The sequence below is a fragment of the Spermophilus citellus genome (assembly GCF_964194105.1).
Source record: "Spermophilus citellus genome assembly, chromosome: 4".
NCBI lineage: Eukaryota > Metazoa > Chordata > Mammalia > Rodentia > Sciuridae > Spermophilus > Spermophilus citellus.
The window spans coordinates 26764372-26782118 of record NC_138185.1 but is presented as its reverse complement, the minus strand read 5'-3'; the positions used below and the strand labels follow the sequence as shown (position 1 = coordinate 26782118).

Below are 17747 nucleotides of genomic sequence, written 5' to 3'. Positions count from 1 at the left end.
TCAAGAACCAGAGGCACAATACCAGTAAATGTGTGCCAGACTTCAGACTCTAGGTAATATGAACCACTATTTGCAGATTGAGTGCTTTACATTTAGTTCTGCTTGAAGTGGCACTAAACAGTCCGTTGTCATTTTTTGGCATGGTGCCATTGCTTGCTAGGGTTTGTTTTATATGCCCTCACACAGGAGGAGAGCTTTAATGAGAACTAAGAAAGGTTCCTTCCCCTAGACCTCCAGGATTATTACATTGTCTGTTGCTCTTAGTACCTTTGCCTTCTCTTTTCACTCACTTGTTTGAGCTTTCTGAGGGAAATGACAGACTGCTATGGAAAATAATACATTCTAAGAGTAAATGAAATTTTGACCTGTTGGGGAAGCCATGTTTTTCATTCTTTACAGCATAGCCTCTAAGTTGGAAGCAAGGGCAGGAAAGGGGTGTCATTTCCCTTTTTTTTTTTTAACCTCTGTTTATGACAATTGACATTGCTTCTTAATGATGGAGTATGAGTCAAAGTAGAGAATGGGACCCCTAACCATGGTTTATGGTCTGCAGTGTGGTTTGTTAACTTTGTAACATGGATTATTCTCCGTGTTTGCCTTGGAGAGCAAGTGGGAAATCAAGCTTATGTATTTAAAGCCACTTAACCTGCAAAGAGGCCCATCTCTAAGAGAAATACTTGTTGAAAACATACGTAACAAATTCTAATAAGAACTAAACATTTGTGGAATGTCAGTAAGGGCATAAGCAGTTTGGGATTTGAAGAAATCATTGAAAGGCTTCATTTTTCAATTTCTGGGATTTGGTGCCCCCATCCCCACTACTGGGCTCTATATTACTGAGCTATATCCCCAGCCTTTTTTTGACACAGGGGTTCTCACTAAATTGCTAAGGCTGGCCTTCACCTTGTGATCCTCCTTCTTCAGCCTCTTGAGGCACTGGAATTACAAGAATGTACCCTGGTGCCAGGCTTTTGCACTCTGTTTTTAAAAATTAGGCCAATTAAAAATATGTGGAGCCTGTTATAGTTGTGCATGCCTGTAATCTCTGGCAATTTAACAAGACCCTGCTTCAAAATAAAAAGCAGTTGGTGCAGTGGTATTGCCTGTTATCCTAGTGGCTCAGAGGGTTGAGGCAGGAGGATCACAAGTTCAAAGCCAGACTTAGCAACTTATCGAGATCCTAAGCAACTTAGTGACACCCTGTCTCTAAATAAAATATTTTTAAAAGGACTGGGGATGTGTGGCTCAGTGGTTAAGTGCCCTGGGTTCAATCCCAGTAGCCTAAATAAGTAAATAGCACTGAAGATGAAGCTCGGTGTAGAGTGCTCATGAGTTCAATCATCAGTACAAAACCAAAATACAGTACAACATTTGAAAAATCTTTTCTAATTCCTACTATAATAGAATTTTATAAGTTGACTTGCTGCTTGATAATTTGAACTTTTTAAATCATTGTGACTTTGACTTTTTTTTGTCTACAGAAATCAAGATGACTATCAGCTGGTTAGAAAGTTAGGCCGGGGTAAATACAGTGAAGTATTCGAAGCCATCAACATCACAAATAATGAAAAAGTTGTTGTTAAAATTCTCAAGGTGAGTATAAGAGAGGATTTTAGAGGTATTTAGAATGTAGGTTTTTAAAAATAATAGTGATGCCTTTTTATAACCTCATTTGAGAGGTTTTTGGAGTGCTTTCACCCCTTTATTTTATTATATTCTCTGAAGTTGATAGAACAGGTAATCCTTGTTTGACAGATAATGACCTGAAGCAAAGAAGTGATTTGATTCAAGTCGTATAGTTATGCTGTGGCAGAGAATGAAAGTAAACACATTGTCTCCTAGGTTTTGCCTAATATTCATTTCCTAAATTTTTAATTACTGTCTATGGTTTTGTTTTCAATAAATAAATCATTACCTCTACTTTAAAAGGATGAGAGGGCACAAAGGCAGACCTTAAAGAGACAGGCAGAGACATCAGTGCATCTAGTCAGGTATAATTTCCTGTGTTGAGGTGATGTGATAGGGACTGATGCAAATTGGGAAGCACGTATCCCTTCAGAAGGAGGTCGCTGCTTCTCAGTCTTTGTTTTCTTTTTGCAGTACAATTCTATTGTTGCTTAATTTCTGTTTTACAGAAAGAAGCCAGAAACTGTTGTTAATGTATGAATACCTGATTATTTAAATGACTCAAGATTTAAAAAAAAAAACAAATCTGCACAGTCCAGATTTGGCCAATGGGCTACTAATATGCAACTTGTAATTTAGTTATTACTATAGTGTGCACTATTGTTGGGAATTTATTCCATAGTTCCTTACTACAGGTAACCAACTCAGTTACAAGCCAAGCTGTTTCTAATTTACAGCAGATACATTTTTACATTGTCTAAATGGTGTTTTGTTGTTGTTCTTTCTTTAGGGTAATCCTAAGCCAAAAGAAATACCTAATGGTTCTGTATGTTAATAGGAACTTTGTTCAAATAAATAAGTGATTGTTATTTCTTTAAATTTTTATGTGTTCTTTTTAGTTAATAAATGACAGTAGTCTATTTTGAACTATTTATACAAGCATGGAGTACATCTTATTCTAATTAGGATAATAAAGTGATTATATTTAACAAGTTGGTGGCCATCAAGAGATTGATACACATTCATTAAAAGAAATAATTATTTTATTCTTATGTAACCATAATTGATTGCTATTGAGATGTGTATATTTCACTGCTTCTCAAATATTGGGATCTGTGTGGACACCACCATGCTCATTTCCTGGTCTACACTGACTTTTTGCATAGTACTTGCTTTTATCACAGCAACAACCTGAAAACCCAGCTTCATAAAAATAGGTCCTCAAATGTTGAAACTACGATCTACCTCAGGCTGGTAATGTACTTACTGTCTTGCTAATATCAAGTGTGATTGATGAATTTCCCTCAAAATTTAAAGCATTCTACTGTGACCCTGGGAATTTGCTAGGGTTCTTCATTACCATTTCAGAACCAGTGTTTAAATATTTATATCTGACATCACATGAAGAAAGAGAAGTAGGCTGGAAATCAGAACACTTGTGCTTTAATCCAAACTCTAATAGCAGTCAACCATGGTAGTTCATTGTGAAAGTGAGATAATTTTGTTTTACCTACCTTTCTTAGGCTTTTTATAGGGATCCGATATGAAAATGTGTATGGTGACTTACTTGGTGCCTGAAATTCTGTTATTGTAAGATGGTGTTCATACTGGAAACTATATGATAGAATGAGAGAATGTTATTTATGTCGTTTTTTTTTTATTGCTAAGAGTTGCTTTGTGGCCTAAAATATGGTCTATTTTGCAGAAGGTTCCATGAGCTGCTCAGAAGAAAGTGTTTTCAGCAATCTTTGGATGAAATATATGTCTTTTTTTTAAAGTTTCTTTTTGTAGTTGTAGATAGATAGCATACCTTTATTTTATTTATTTTTATGCAGTGCTAAGGATTGAACCCCAGTGCCTTACACATGCTAGGCAAGTACTCTGCCACTGAGCTACAGCTGCAGCCCCTGTATATGTATTTTTTAAAATATTTTTTTAGTTGTAAATTTACACAATACCCTTATTTATTTTTATGTGGTGCTGAGGATGGAATCTAGTGCCTCACAGTGCAAGGTAGGCACTCTACCACTGAGCCCCAGCCCCTCTTTATATGTCTTTTAAGGAGATGATAATACTTATTATATATATTTGAGAGAGAGAGAAAGTATACTATACAGTATATAGTTAGGAAAACTGGGCTAAAAATAAATTTCTAAATCACTGTTCAGTCATGACCACCAATGGCTCTCACCTTCCTAGAAAAGATAATTTCTGAATTTCCTCACAGTCTTAAAAGGTAGATGTATAAATGTCCTTCACAAACTATATTTAAAATTTTTAGGACTGGGATGTAGTTCAAATGTAGAGTGCTTATCTAACATGCATAAGGCCATATTTTGATCTCCTCAACTCAGAATTTTTTTTTCCTTAAGAAAAATTTTAGTCTGTCCTTGTTTTATCCAGTAAAAGTTACAGTGATCACATTGAACTGGGGTGTAAGTCACCTACCTGGTCCATATTAAACCAATTTTAGAAGTTAGGATTAAATAAAAGATTTGTAGACCAATAGTTGTTGGTTGTTTTGTTGTTGTTGTTCTTGTTGTTGTTGTTGTCGTCTTGCCATAGATCAGCTATTGGGAAATAGTAATGTAATAGAAAACAAGAGGGGTGGATTGATGGGTTTGTCTCTGGAGGGGAGAAAATCTCCCAGATAGGCCCACAGATTAAAAAGATCTGATCTGGTGAAGCAAAATGGGAATACTGATCACCTTGCTTCCCAGCCAGCCAGCTAATGTACTGAGTTCTCATAGGAGCAAGGTAAAGCTTTGAGTTGAATTGAATGTGGACTATATAAAAGTGACTATAAAAAATACTTCTATTAAGTGTCATCTTTGCAATGGGACATACATATCACAACAGCTCTGAGGGAACTATAGTCCTTTTCCACCAGTAATAAAAATAAAGTTGAGAAACCTTTAGATGTTTTCCCCAAAGCCATATAGCTACAAAGCTAGGCTTTTAGGACTGTTTCTAAAACCTGCTTGCTTCCTGCTGTACCAGAACTAGAACTTAAGGTTAAAAGAGTTTTATAGTACTGTAGTTCCTGGACCTAGATCATCAACCTGGGGACTATCTAAAAATACATTCCCAGTTTCATCCTCAACATTCTGATTTAGGCTATGTGTGGTGGTGTATGCCTGTAATCCTAGAAATTTAGGAAACTGAGACAGAGGATCCCCGGGTCTAGGCCCGCCTCAGTAATTTAGCAGCACCCTAAGCAACTAGACCTGTCTCAGAATTTAAAAAGCAAGGGGCAATAAGATTTTGAATATGAGTTGAATAAAACATACTTTTAAATTAATGTCTATTTTTGCTTATTTGATGTGACTATTGAACCTTTAAGATTACACATGTGGCTTGCATCATATTTTTCTTGAGCCAGCATTGTTTTAGACTCTTCAGATAAGGCTAAACATGTATTTTCTGTGTTATGCCCAACCATGTTCTGAGGTCTTTTCAGATAACCTCATTTGATTCTTGCTGGGTCCTCTTTTTACATGTAATGAAAGTCTTAAAGAAGTTAAGAAATTTGCCCAAGGGTACACAGCCAGCAGGAATGGATATGGGGCTGGCACCGATGGCAGGCATGACTATGAAGCTCACACTTGACCCACAGGTTATGCTGCACAGAAACAGTTTGGCTGTCCTTGCTGTTGCTCCTGTTTTCTTCACATAGGGTCACACACTTAGAGGAAGGAATGAAGAGAATCAGTGTTTCATCCTAGAGGACAAGAAGTGTTTTTACAGTATACCTTAGGATTACCAGCCATTTAAACTTCTAGTGTGTAAGGTTTTAAAGACTGTCAATTGAAATTAAATGTTAATTCTGTGGAAATTAGCATTTAATTCTTTGGAGTGGAAATCTTTTCCCCTTTAATTCAACTTTTGTAAGTACCTGCAGAGTGCCTGGCACAGTGGTAGGAGAAGGGGATTCAGAGACGAGTCTGACACATTTCCTTCCTTCAAGGAGCTCATAAGTAAGCCATTTATGTATTATCCTACCTGTTAAAATACTCTGAAATAATTGTTTTTGCTGATATACGTTTACCCTTTCAGCCAGTAAAAAAGAAGAAAATTAAGCGAGAAATAAAGATTTTGGAGAATTTGAGAGGCGGTCCCAACATCATCACACTGGCAGACATTGTAAAAGACCCTGTGGTGAGTATAGTAGGTGTTAGCAAGGCCCCCCGGGGCTGAGGTGGTCTTGGAACTGGAGCACAACTTGCCTCTTTCTATTCTCCCTTTCACCATTCAGTCTGGCATTATAAGTGCTTAATCAGATATACCATTTAACTAGCTTAGGTCTTTCTTTCAAAGAGACCTCCACCCACAGACTATTTCTTATTCTTCTAGGCTAAGAGACTGATAGCACTGGAAACTGAAATGTGTTAATCCATTTTGCAAACTCAGGTCCGATGCCGATGGGCGATGGGCGCAATGTCGGGCTGCCTAGAGCCTGGTGAGACTTCAGCTCCATGTCTTCTGTTTGAAATCCATCCCAAAAAATGACCTAAGTGTGGTGACAATCAGAGTGGGGGGGCTTGTAGCAATAAAGGGTTCCTTACTTCTGAGGCAAGGACTGCCAAATTCACCACACAGCATCCACAAACTTTGTGCCCACAAAAGCTGCCAAGGCTATTACTAATGTGTGTTTTCTTTTTCTCTCCCCTAGTCACGAACCCCTGCCTTGGTTTTTGAACACGTAAACAACACAGACTTCAAGGTATAACATATAGCCAACCATTTTAAGCTGTTGGGTTTTTAGACCACATGGAAAACGTTTTTGGGGGTGATAGTTAAAAGCACTTGCTTCTTAGTGGTTTTAAATCAGTTTTTCATCCTTATGATGCAAAATGTTTAAGACTTAAGAAAAAAAATTCTTATATGATTAATACCCACTTTGCATATTTTGCCCTTTTATAATGACCCCCGTGTTTTGATAATCACTGGGATTCCTCAGAAACTTTGGGATCTCCTTTCCTCCAGGTGGTACTGGTGATTAAGCCCAGAGCCTCAAATCCCTAGATAAGTACCCTATCACTGAGCTACACCCCCAGCCCCTTGGGCCATAAATCTTAAGAGGTGAGGAATAAAGAAGGGTGTAGTCAAATTCTACCTCTACAACAATGTCTGAATCCTAGCTCATCCAGAGACTTACTTGTTTCACAGTTCTTAATTCCACTACAACGGAAAATGTAGGTACTCTATTACAGTACAAGTTGTAAGGGTATTTCACCTGTCCTTGTACCAGTCATATGAAGACTGTTATTAATAAATGTGTGCATTTTATTGAGAAGGAGAAAAAAGAAGAGGAACTATTTTAGAATCAGAACAATAACTTCAATATAAACTTTGTCAGAGAATACCACTAATCATTTAAAGATGTATATGTAAAAATTCTGCAACCTTTTGGAGACTGGAAAGATTATATACAGCTGTTTGAATTTATTTTCAGCTTGGGACAGGAATAGTTCTTTTAAATTGGCTTAACTGGTTTGGCATTGTGCCATCTGTATGCCCACTAGTGATTTGTGGTGCTGACTGTGTAAGTCAAAGATGGTTATTTCCCTACTAAAGAAGTTCTGTCTTTGCCAAAATGCCTTTTATAAAGGAGGTCTGAAGGTAAAGGAAAAACAATTAAATTGTAAACATGTATTAGTATAGTAGATTTAGCTTCAGCAATATACTTAAGTAAGTAATTCTTCACTTTTACATGTAGAGATGAAGACCCAAATTCTCTTTAAGTGAATGTTATGTTGGAGATATAGAAAGCAATGAACAGACAGATCTAAGAACAGTGGCAAAGGAACCAAGTCTTAGTTTGAATTACAATGAGTGAGAGTGAGAAATTGCTTTCTTCTTAGCATTATTTTGTGGCTCAAATATTGCATTTGTCTTTGACAGCAATTGTACCAGACGTTAACAGACTATGATATTCGATTTTACATGTATGAGATTCTGAAGGTAAGGATCCTTGGATGTCAGATATCTTTTTAATTTGAATTGGTCTTACCTTTGTAAAATAGTCCCACTGATGGTAGAAAAGCCAGTGAATAAACTTTGTGAAGTGTTTTGGAAAACATATTCATTTGTATTTTTTCAGTACTGGGGATTAAATTTGGGGCCTTGTGAGCACTCTACTGCTGACCTACATCCCTAGCCCTTTTTATTTTGTGACAGGATCTCACCAAGTTGTCCAGGCTGGCTTTGAAAGAGATGTTTGTAAGAACTGAGTGTGAAACAGTTGATGTGATAGCTTCTGCTTTACTTTTATTTCACTTATGATTCAACAAGTAAAACAGCAAACATTAACTAAGCCTCAGAGGGTCATTGTCCTCAGGATTATATAAATCTCTGTTTAGGGATTTATGATTGAGAATGAACTTTGATTTCTCAAGTGGGATCATCAAATATCTTGCTCTATCAATTTTATAGAGGAGAGAGTTGCTAAGACTTGGCTAAGGTTTCTTATTAAACAGGGTTAACATCAAGCCTTTGGAGATATTTGATCTGTCCATTGGCCCATGGAGTCCTATGGCAAGTAAGGCTTCAGAAAGTTATGAATATGTTTGCCTAGTCCTGAGAATTGTGGGAATCCAAGTTGCCCTTAAGTTAGGACAAGAACTTGGGTGAGGATCACAAGTTCAAAGCCAGCCATAACTAAACAAGGCCCTCAGCTCAAATAGGGCCAGGGATGTAACTCAGTGGTAAAGCGCCCCTGGGTTTAATCCCTAGTACCAAACCACCCCCCCCCAAAAAAAAAAAAAAGAACTTGGGTAGTGATATCAGTAGACCAGAATTAATGAACCCCAAAGATTATTCAGTTCATCTTAATTTGGGGTAGGAAACTTTTCAGATGGGATTGGATGACCTAGATCATGGGTTTGCAAAATTCATTAAAAGGCTGAATGGTAAATATTTAGAATTTATGAGCTAATGGGGTCTTTGTCACACCATTTGGCTCTGTACTTACGAACATAAAAGCAGTCATGGGGCTGAGGTTGTGGCTCAGTGGTAGAGTGCTCACCTAGCATGCATGAGGCCCTGGGTTCGATCCTCAGCACCACATAAATGTAAACTAAAGATATTGTGTCCACCTAAAACTTAAGAATAAATATTTTTTAAAAAAAGAAAAGAAATAGTCATGCAAACAAACAGATGTGACTTTGTGCCATAACATATTATCCACAAAAATGGACAACAATCCAGATTTGGTCCATAGGCCTTGGTTTTCCAATCTCTGTTGTAAACTCTTAGCTGCTAAACATGTATTCTTCTTCAGATATAAGGTTTACATATAGGCTGGTTTTCTTTTGTGAGGCCTATGTTTATGGAAATAATCTAGATTTTGGATAAGAGGTAAAATTGAAGTGGTGCAACTGGTATATACTTTTGGGTCTTTCTGAATAGAAAGGTAGTTGAAACAACTGTGTAAAGAACAGAACTTGAGGGCTGAGGTTGTGGCTCAGCTGTAGAGTGCTTGCCTAGCATGTGCAAGGTCCTGGGTTCAATCCTCAGCACCACATAAAAATAAATAAAGGTAATAAAAAAAAAAAAAAAAGAACAGAACTTGAAGTTCAGAGACCTGAGTTTGCTTGACTATGGAATCCTGGGAAAAGTCTCTGAAAAATAGCTGTAGAAGTGATTGTCCTAATCCTGATTCCTAGGGGTGTCTCCAGAGGATAGGAGGAAAATTTAGTTGGAGAAAAAAAAATTAAAGAACTGTATTAAAAAAAATGACTTTAAAGAAATCTGACTTTTATCTGCTCCTTCCACAGGCCCTGGATTATTGTCACAGCATGGGAATTATGCATAGAGATGTGAAGCCCCATAATGTCATGATTGATCATGAGCACAGAAAGGTAAAGAGATAAACAGATTTTATTTATCCGCATGATGGAATCTTCAACACTTTATCCCTAGTATCTGTTATGGTTACAGGTGCTTGTTTTTGATAAATATTTGGTAACTGACTAGATTAATTAAATCACCATTTTTAAACCATTGTTTATATGCCTAGGAATACTGTCAAGGAAACAGATGAGTATAGTGGACAAAACATTTGTCTAGACCAGGAAACTTTGTTTCTAGTCTTTCTTATTGAATAATTTGTTTCTGAGAAACCCTTTTCTCATTTGCCTTCTTTTTCTTACCTGTGAAATGAGTGTAATGGGGCTGGAGATGTGGCTCAAGCGGTAACGCGCTCGCCTGGCATGCGCAGGGCCCTGGGTTCGATCCTCAGCACCACATAAAAGATGTTGTGTCCCCTGAAAACTGAAAAATAAATATTAAAAAGAAAAATGAAATGAGTGTAATGATTGCCTTGTACACCATTAAGTTAAATGTGAGAATTAAAAGTACATAGCTGTGAAGTGGCTGAAATATTTGAAAAATGCTAGTTTGGTTAATAAGCATCCAAGGCCTCACCCCTACTATTGCTTTACGTGGGAAGTGTAACGGCCACATTTTTTGAGGTGACCAAAAATTAAGGAGTACTGAATGGCCAAGGGTGTTGCTGTTTCAAAAAAGGGTTAAGAGAAGCTTTCGTTGGAAAGGTGACAGAAGAATCCCTGCCATGCTGTCTCAGGGGAAGTATGTTTCAGATAAAGGAAATAGCAAACACAAAAGCCCTGAGGCAAGAATGTGCCTTCCTGAACAGAGATCACTTCTATAACCCCCAAAAGCGTGGGGATTTGTTCCCACCAGTAAGCCAGTAATTAATTCTGCTGCAGACAACATCTGGACATTCTCTAATTTGATTCATTTCTGACCTGAAGATAACCTTAGATTCCAAGATTGCCCTCTTCCCTTTTTTAGCTACTAATCCCAAGCCCCAGGTTGTTTAACATTTTGCTTCTGACTAACTGGCTTTAACTTGGACTTCCCACAACCCCTTTCTCAGAACTAGGGGAAACACATTTACTGGTTTATTATAAAGGATATTACAGAAATAATAGGTGCACAGGGCAAGGCATGTGTGAAGGGGTGCAGCTTCCATGCCATCTCCAGGCACACCACCCTCTTGGAACCTCCCCATGTTCAGCTGTTGAGAGTTTCTCTGAACCCTGACCTTTTGGACTTTCATGGAGACTTTATTGCATAAGTGTGATTGTAACATGGACAACTGTATAGCAAAGTGATTGGACAGAAAGAGTATGGTCTAATGCTAATAGACTAAGAGGAGAAACTCATCAAATCCTGTCTGTTTGGATTCTTCTTGGCCTTTCTGTACAGTATTCCTCCTAGAAATGGCATAGGACCTCTTCTGAAATAGTGGTCTTAGGGTTGGGGTTAGGGTTACGGTTAGTGTTTAACTGGAGTTCCCACAACTCTTTCTCAGAACTCTTGCAATGTGGCCAGCTCAAACAGGTTTTCAGTTCTGTGATTCACCTTAAGAGAAATTCAGTTCTGTGGTCTTCATTGAGGAGAAAAAGGTATAAGAAGAAGGAAAGCAGCAAGAAATCTTGCTTTCTAAGTCCTAAAGTACCACAGCATTAATTGTCTTACCTGTATTGCTCTGAAACTGCTTCAGGAACCAAGCACAAAAGGCCAGATACTTCAGCAAAAGAGATACTCTTCATTCTAGTTATTTAAGGAATAGGTATTATGGAAATCATGAGCAAGGAACTATGGAAGAAAACAAGCTTATGTGTGTGTGTGTACATACACATATATATATGTATGCACATGTATGTATGATAATGTCACAGCCTCACATGTTAGAACAGCAGTAAGGATGCAACTGGGATACAATGGAGAAAAGAGGGAAATGAGATCAGAGCTAAAGAGAATCAAGTTATGCACATCTTAAGAGGTAATTGTCAGTCCCTGTCTCTGAAAATGGAGAACTTTTTCAAGGTCTGAGCAGAACATTGATATATTCTCACTTGCGTTTTAATGTTCATTGTATATGTATTAGAACAGCTAAAATTTTAAAAAGCTGGCAAGGTTGTGAAGAAACTTGATACCTTGCTGTTGGAAATACAAAATTTGGCATGTTTGTAGTTTGTCACTTTCTTAAACTAAATATCTGCATACCATATAATCCAACTGTGTCATTTATCTCAAAAGAAAAACACTTGGGTCCACACAAAAAACAATATACATAAAATGTAGCTTTATTTGTGATAGCTCAGAATTGAGGGAAAAAAACATGCTTCCATGGGTGCATCTCAAAAAGTTACATGCTAATTCTAAAAATGAAAGAACCAAGGAGATTGAGAACACAGGTTACTAGGAATTGACATCACATGAAACATCTCCATGGTGATGGAACACTTCTGTATCTTTTGGTGAAAGTGATGTGATTAAAATTGTATAGAACTGCACACATGTGCATACATGCACCTCCATAGTGCATTTAAGACTTATGAATTATTCCAGTATCAATTTCCTGCTTTTGCTATTGTACTTTAGGTATGTGTGATGTTGCTATTGAGAGAAACCCATTGAGGGAACACAGATTTGCTACTATTTTTGCAACCTCCTGTGGACCTCTAATTGTTCTAAAATAAACAGCTTTACAAGAAATGTTCTGGTTGCTGTGTAGATGATAGAGGGCAACAGTAAATGCAGGGATATTACTTAGGAAAAGGGGCAAATGCAGTAAATCAGACAAGATGGTGGTAGAGTGGATTGAGGAGGTAATGGTAATGGTCAAAATATGGTACAACAGCAGGACTTGTTGACAGATTAAATAGGAGGTTTGAGGGAAACAGAAGTCTAAGGTGAATCTTAAAATTGGCCTGAATGGCAAGTTGCTTGAAGTCATCTTTTACTGAGAAGGAAACTGAATGGAGTTGATTTTCAGGGAATAATCAGGTTTAGATTTGAGATGTATACAGTGACTTACTCCAGAGCAGTCAGTCATTTTCCCTCAAGGTGTGCTGCTCACACCAGAGTATGGTCATGCTTTGCCTATGGTCAAATAGGGTTATCTCTTGTCTCTACTTGTCCTTTTTTTACTTTCAGGACACATTTTGGTAAAAGTTTTATTTATATATGTGACTTTTGTAAAACTTCATTCACTCAGCAAGTATTTACTCAGTTTTTTTTCCTCCTGTGTACCAGGTATTGCGTTAAATTCTAAAAATTACAAAGGTAACTAAAATAGTTTTAACTAACTCAAGGAGTTGACAGTCCATATTTAAAATGAAATGTGGAAAACAGACAATAAAGAGTTAAAGAAATATACCTAAGGTTCAGGGAACTAAAGGCAATGGTTTCTTCTACTTTGGGTGATTAGAAAAGACTTCATTGAGGAGCTAACTTAAGTATCCCAAAAGAAAATATTCACTAGTAAGTTGAATAGCAATAATTTAGTCCAATGAGATGGGCTGGGGATAAAGTTTAGGGATAGAGTACTATACCACATGCCAGGCCCCACCCAGTAACACAAAAAAGAAAGAAATTTGGAGAGACATAAAATTAGAGTGTCTTCATAAACTAGATCATGGGAAAAGCTGAATGTCAAGCTAAGTTTAATTATTATAAAAGCTAGTAAAGGAGTTTCAATAAAGAGTGACGTAGGTGATGTTTTTTAATAGAATACTCTAGTGGCCCAATGGAAATAGCTTAGAGGAAGATAAAGTTGCTCATGGTTTATTCTCTCTTTCCTTTCAGCTACGGCTAATAGACTGGGGTTTAGCTGAGTTTTACCATCCTGGCCAAGAATATAATGTCAGAGTTGCTTCCCGATACTTCAAAGGTCCCGAGCTACTTGTAGACTATCAGGTGAGAAGGGAAGGGCAAGTACAATTTTGGTCCTATGTTAGTTTGCACATAATTTACAAATTACATCACTTTGAGCCTTTGAATAAGCCATTTATGTACATCCATAGCAGTCCCTTTTATGTGAAATGTAACATGAATCACTTTATTTCTCATAATTTGTGTTGCTTTTGTTCTCATAATGTTGGTAGAATATCAATAGGTCTGTATTTGATCCTAAATTAAGGGAAAGTATATCCAAAATATTTTTTCTAGTCAGAAATTTCAAAATTTTTGAAAATTATAAGCGAGGTTTAACCAATCTTAAGAGTAAACTTAAAAATGTTCCCTTTGCTTCTCCTAACTTGCACCCTGAATATAAAGATACACACACACACACACAAAGGTAGTGGAGGGATACCTAAATTTACCACGTTCTAAAAATCTGAAAATTCTTTGAGGTACTTTTCACGGTCATTCTTCCTAGGTTATTATCAGATGCATTGAAGAGTTTCAGACTCTGGGAGTGGGGATGTAGCCCAGTACTAGAGTGTTTGTCTTACATACACAAGATCCTGAGTTCAATCCTCCGAAGTGCTGTTTAAAGTGGGGGTAGAGGATTTCATAGACCAGGGATTTTCTTATGTAAGTTTTTTTTAAAAAGCAATTTAAAGTAGTATGTGCACATTGTTATAAAATTGCATGAATGCATAAATAGAAAAGATAATATGCCTCTGGTTTTTCTCAGAGGAATGTTTTTTTTGTTTGTTTGTTTGTTTTATTTTTTAATAATAGACAATTTTCTGCTTTAAAGTCAAAAGCCTGGGCATTCACATATGATAACATTTACTTTGTTTTAATACAGATGTACGATTATAGTTTGGATATGTGGAGCTTGGGTTGTATGCTGGCAAGTATGATCTTCCGGAAGGAGCCATTTTTCCATGGACATGACAATTATGATCAGGTGATATACATTGTTCCCATTAAGAAACTTATGTAGTGATGACCAGACCTGCATCCTCGTTAGAAACCTCAGTGGACTTGTCTAAAATACAGATGCTTAGCCCTCTATCCTATCTCTGAGGATAGAGAAAAGTTTTCAATTTACTGCTTGTTCAGTCAACATGACATTCATCTTCAAGTTGATGCTTGGTAGCCACCAACTTAGCTTTTTGAAATCAGACAGTCTTTTTTCTCTTCTGTCTTTTTAGTTTGCAGTACTTGTTTTATTGTGAAATATACATATGAATATTAGGCATGTGTATATTTCAAAGAATTATATTAAACCAATCATGCAACTGTTATTCAGATTAAAAAGTGTACATTACCATAGAATCTCCTACTGTAAGCTTTCATTAGAGTTGGAAATATTCTCTCTTATATGTTGATTTATATGTAATATTTCTGTGATCCATTTCTTTATATGGATTGAATTGATACATATCAGTAGAAATAGAGATGGTGTTTTTTAGACTAACTCCACTTCCCCCTTGAAGATCAAGGGGCCATTTCATTCATGAGGAGCTAGCATAATTGTAGCACCTTGTAGAAGGCACTGTTGCCTTGTTCCCATTGAGTATTCATTTCTAATGAATGATAGAATACAACCTGACAAAGGCAGTAACTGTCAGGTGCCACGCAGGACTCAGTCTTTATCAAGTATTTCATAGAGCATCTGTAAGAGAATTAAACAGATAAGGAAATTAATTAGAGCTGTAACTGTCAGAGTACCAAGGTACAAAGACAGTGGTGGAGAGTATTCTTCATGTGCAAGGTCAGCTTCCCAAAAGAAGTGATATCTTCAGTTGGGTTGGCAGGGTGAAGGGTGCAGTTCCAGTAGGGGAACATTTCAAGGGGAAAGTTAAAAAGCAGTTTTTTCTAACATTTTCACATTGAGTTGATTTGAGAATTTTATGTCAATTCATTCCTGCTGCACACAAATTTGAACCACAAACTATTAGGAGGTAACATTCATACCTATAGGCATAATGGTACCTTTCTGTTAATTTGGTTGTGGTTGTTGATTTAATCATGTAATGTACTTGTGGTCTGGGTTTTTGTCTTTCTTTAATACTAGTTGGTGAGGATAGCCAAGGTTCTGGGGACAGAAGATTTATATGACTATATTGACAAATACAACATTGAATTAGATCCACGTTTCAATGATATCTTGGGCAGGTAAGTCCATAAAATCTGTGCATCTCTAACATAATTGCTTAGGTTTGAGCTGACGCTTTGGATTCTTGAAATAGTTCTGTTGGTTTTGCCAGCAATGCTAGAGTGCCCATGTTCTGGTGCTGCAGGATGCTGCATTGAACAGGCTTGTAAAGCATTGGGTTGAATGACTATTTCTCACATTCACTTAGAGGATTTTAAGTATGAGGATTGTAATAAGAGAATTCCTATGAAATTAATGAAACGGGTTTTAGAGTAAGGGTTACAGTTGAGGCACAAATCAGAATCTCTCTTGATTTAGGTTTAAAAGAAATTTGTGGACTTTCCTAATGCAAGGGCTTCTGCTTGCCAAGTGGCAAAGTTGTCGGGGATGTGTGTGGGAACAGGAAAGAGGTCTAGTTAGCTCAGTGTTGCTGCAAGGAACATTCACAACATCCTATAAAATAACCTGAATTCATGGATCTTACAATTGGAGGACTCTGATTTCTCCTTTTTGTAACGCTCCTACTTTCAGCCTCCAATTAGCTTTGTCATCTTCTCACCCCACCCCACCCCTACTGTGGTAGAGTGGTACAAGACTGCTATCTTGAATTTTGCCTTTCTTTTCTGTTGGCTGAGGAAGATGTAGCAATGAAATATTGGGCTTATTTATCCCTGTGATCCATTTCTCATTCTCCCTTTTGTCCTTGTAGACACTCTCGTAAGCGATGGGAACGCTTTGTACATAGTGAAAACCAGCACCTTGTCAGCCCTGAGGCCTTGGATTTTCTGGACAAGCTGCTGCGGTATGACCACCAGTCACGGCTCACTGCAAGAGAGGCCATGGAACATCCCTATTTCTGTGAGTCTTAACTGCACACAGCCTGTGGAGGCTCTCCCATCACTTCCCAGCAGAATGTGAGAAGTGAGGCAGAGTGTATGCTGTGAAGAAAGCTCTGCTCCCTTGGTCCCCTTGGAGAGAGCTACAGTCTAGCTCCTGTTAGCTCCCTGCAAGTTACTTGGCCCACATTGAGCCTCGGTATCTTCAAGTGGACATTGATGGCAACCATTGTGCAAATTTAGGGGGAGGTTTCAAATCTATAAATTTACTGTTTAGAGGGTGGTCTGGAATAGTTGAATTAGAAATGAACAGTACTACATCTGTCCTTTCTCTGGTAATCATTTGTTGGGGAGACCCAGTAAGGCTTATAATATTATAGGTAGACTTTGATTTATGTTTATGACTATAGCTAATTGTGCTGTCCTGGATTAAATGCTGCTACAGTGACACATCAGTGTTGGATTGTTCCCTGAGGAGTGTTGTCTTGATCAAGTTAGTCTGTATTTGTTTCCATTAAGCCCCAACTTCATCACTACCAACTTAACATCTTAAGTTAGTGCTATTATGGTAATTACCTTATCTTCCTACGATTTGGTTTCAGAGTTTACCTTTGTCACCGTTGGACAGAAAAGGTATTTCTGCTTTAAGCTACTTGTCTAATTTATGGTGAAGGCAATTACTACCTTAAGTTTCAGGAATAATATGGAGTAAGATAAAATGCAAAGTTTGAAGGTGGCTACTATAAGGCCCCCCAAGGCTGGTTAGTTTAGCCTTCAAACAAAACAGAGCCTAACCTTTTGTCTCTTTTCTAGACACTGTCGTAAAGGACCAGGCTCGAATGGGTTCATCTAACATGCCAGGGGGCAGTACACCTGTCAGCAGCGCCAATATGATGTCAGGTCAGTTTGTTGGTATATTCCCATTTAAAATGTAGAAGTCCATTACTGTTAGTTTCATGCCTTCTTTGGGCCTGATTTCTTATGTATCTTCTCTGTGGGATGTCCTTGATGACAGACCGGCCCATGTGGCTTTTCCCATCAGGTCTCAAGGTGCATTTTGTACTTAAATTTACTTTAGTGACACTCTCTTGACTATGGAGTATAATTCATACAAAATTGTTTTCCATTATTATTAAACTGTGGTTTTGTGATTTTTAATAAAATGTACAATTATTCAAAAGTATCTATAGGTCCATACCCTAAGAATTATGCATTCAGGTAACATCCAAGTGGATACACTGGTGATTATAAGGCATTTACTCATATATCCTCAAATGATTGCTGTATTCTTTGTACTGGGGACCAGTGATACCCAGGGCCACATGCATGTGAGGTAAGCATTGTATCAGTGAGGTACATCCCCCAGCCATTTCTTTTTTTTTTTTTTTTTTTTCCTGGTGCTGGGAATTGAACCC

The 17747-nt window shown here is 37.5% G+C and overlaps 1 protein-coding gene across 4 annotated transcripts in view; it reads left to right on the top strand.

Annotated features, from left to right (window-relative positions):
- Nucleotides 1-17747, top strand: part of CSNK2A1 (casein kinase 2 alpha 1) — a 62075-nt gene that overhangs the window by 33317 nt on the left and 11011 nt on the right. For 2 of the 4 annotated variants that reach the window (XM_081291555.1, XM_081291556.1), the window contains 10 exons: nucleotides 1482-1593; nucleotides 5683-5784; nucleotides 6299-6349; nucleotides 7531-7590; nucleotides 9405-9488; nucleotides 13249-13359; nucleotides 14201-14302; nucleotides 15416-15516; nucleotides 16206-16354; nucleotides 17146-17232. In XM_081291555.1, coding sequence (XP_081147681.1) covers nucleotides 1482-1593; nucleotides 5683-5784; nucleotides 6299-6349; nucleotides 7531-7590; nucleotides 9405-9488; nucleotides 13249-13359; nucleotides 14201-14302; nucleotides 15416-15516; nucleotides 16206-16354; nucleotides 17146-17232 — 959 coding nt within the window. Of the gene's footprint in view, nucleotides 1-1481; nucleotides 1594-5518; nucleotides 5604-5682; nucleotides 5785-6298; nucleotides 6350-7530; nucleotides 7591-9404; nucleotides 9489-13248; nucleotides 13360-14200; nucleotides 14303-15415; nucleotides 15517-16205; nucleotides 16355-17145; nucleotides 17233-17747 lie in introns of those variants that run through there. The other 2 variants (XM_081291557.1, XM_081291558.1) reach the window with 2 other exon arrangements.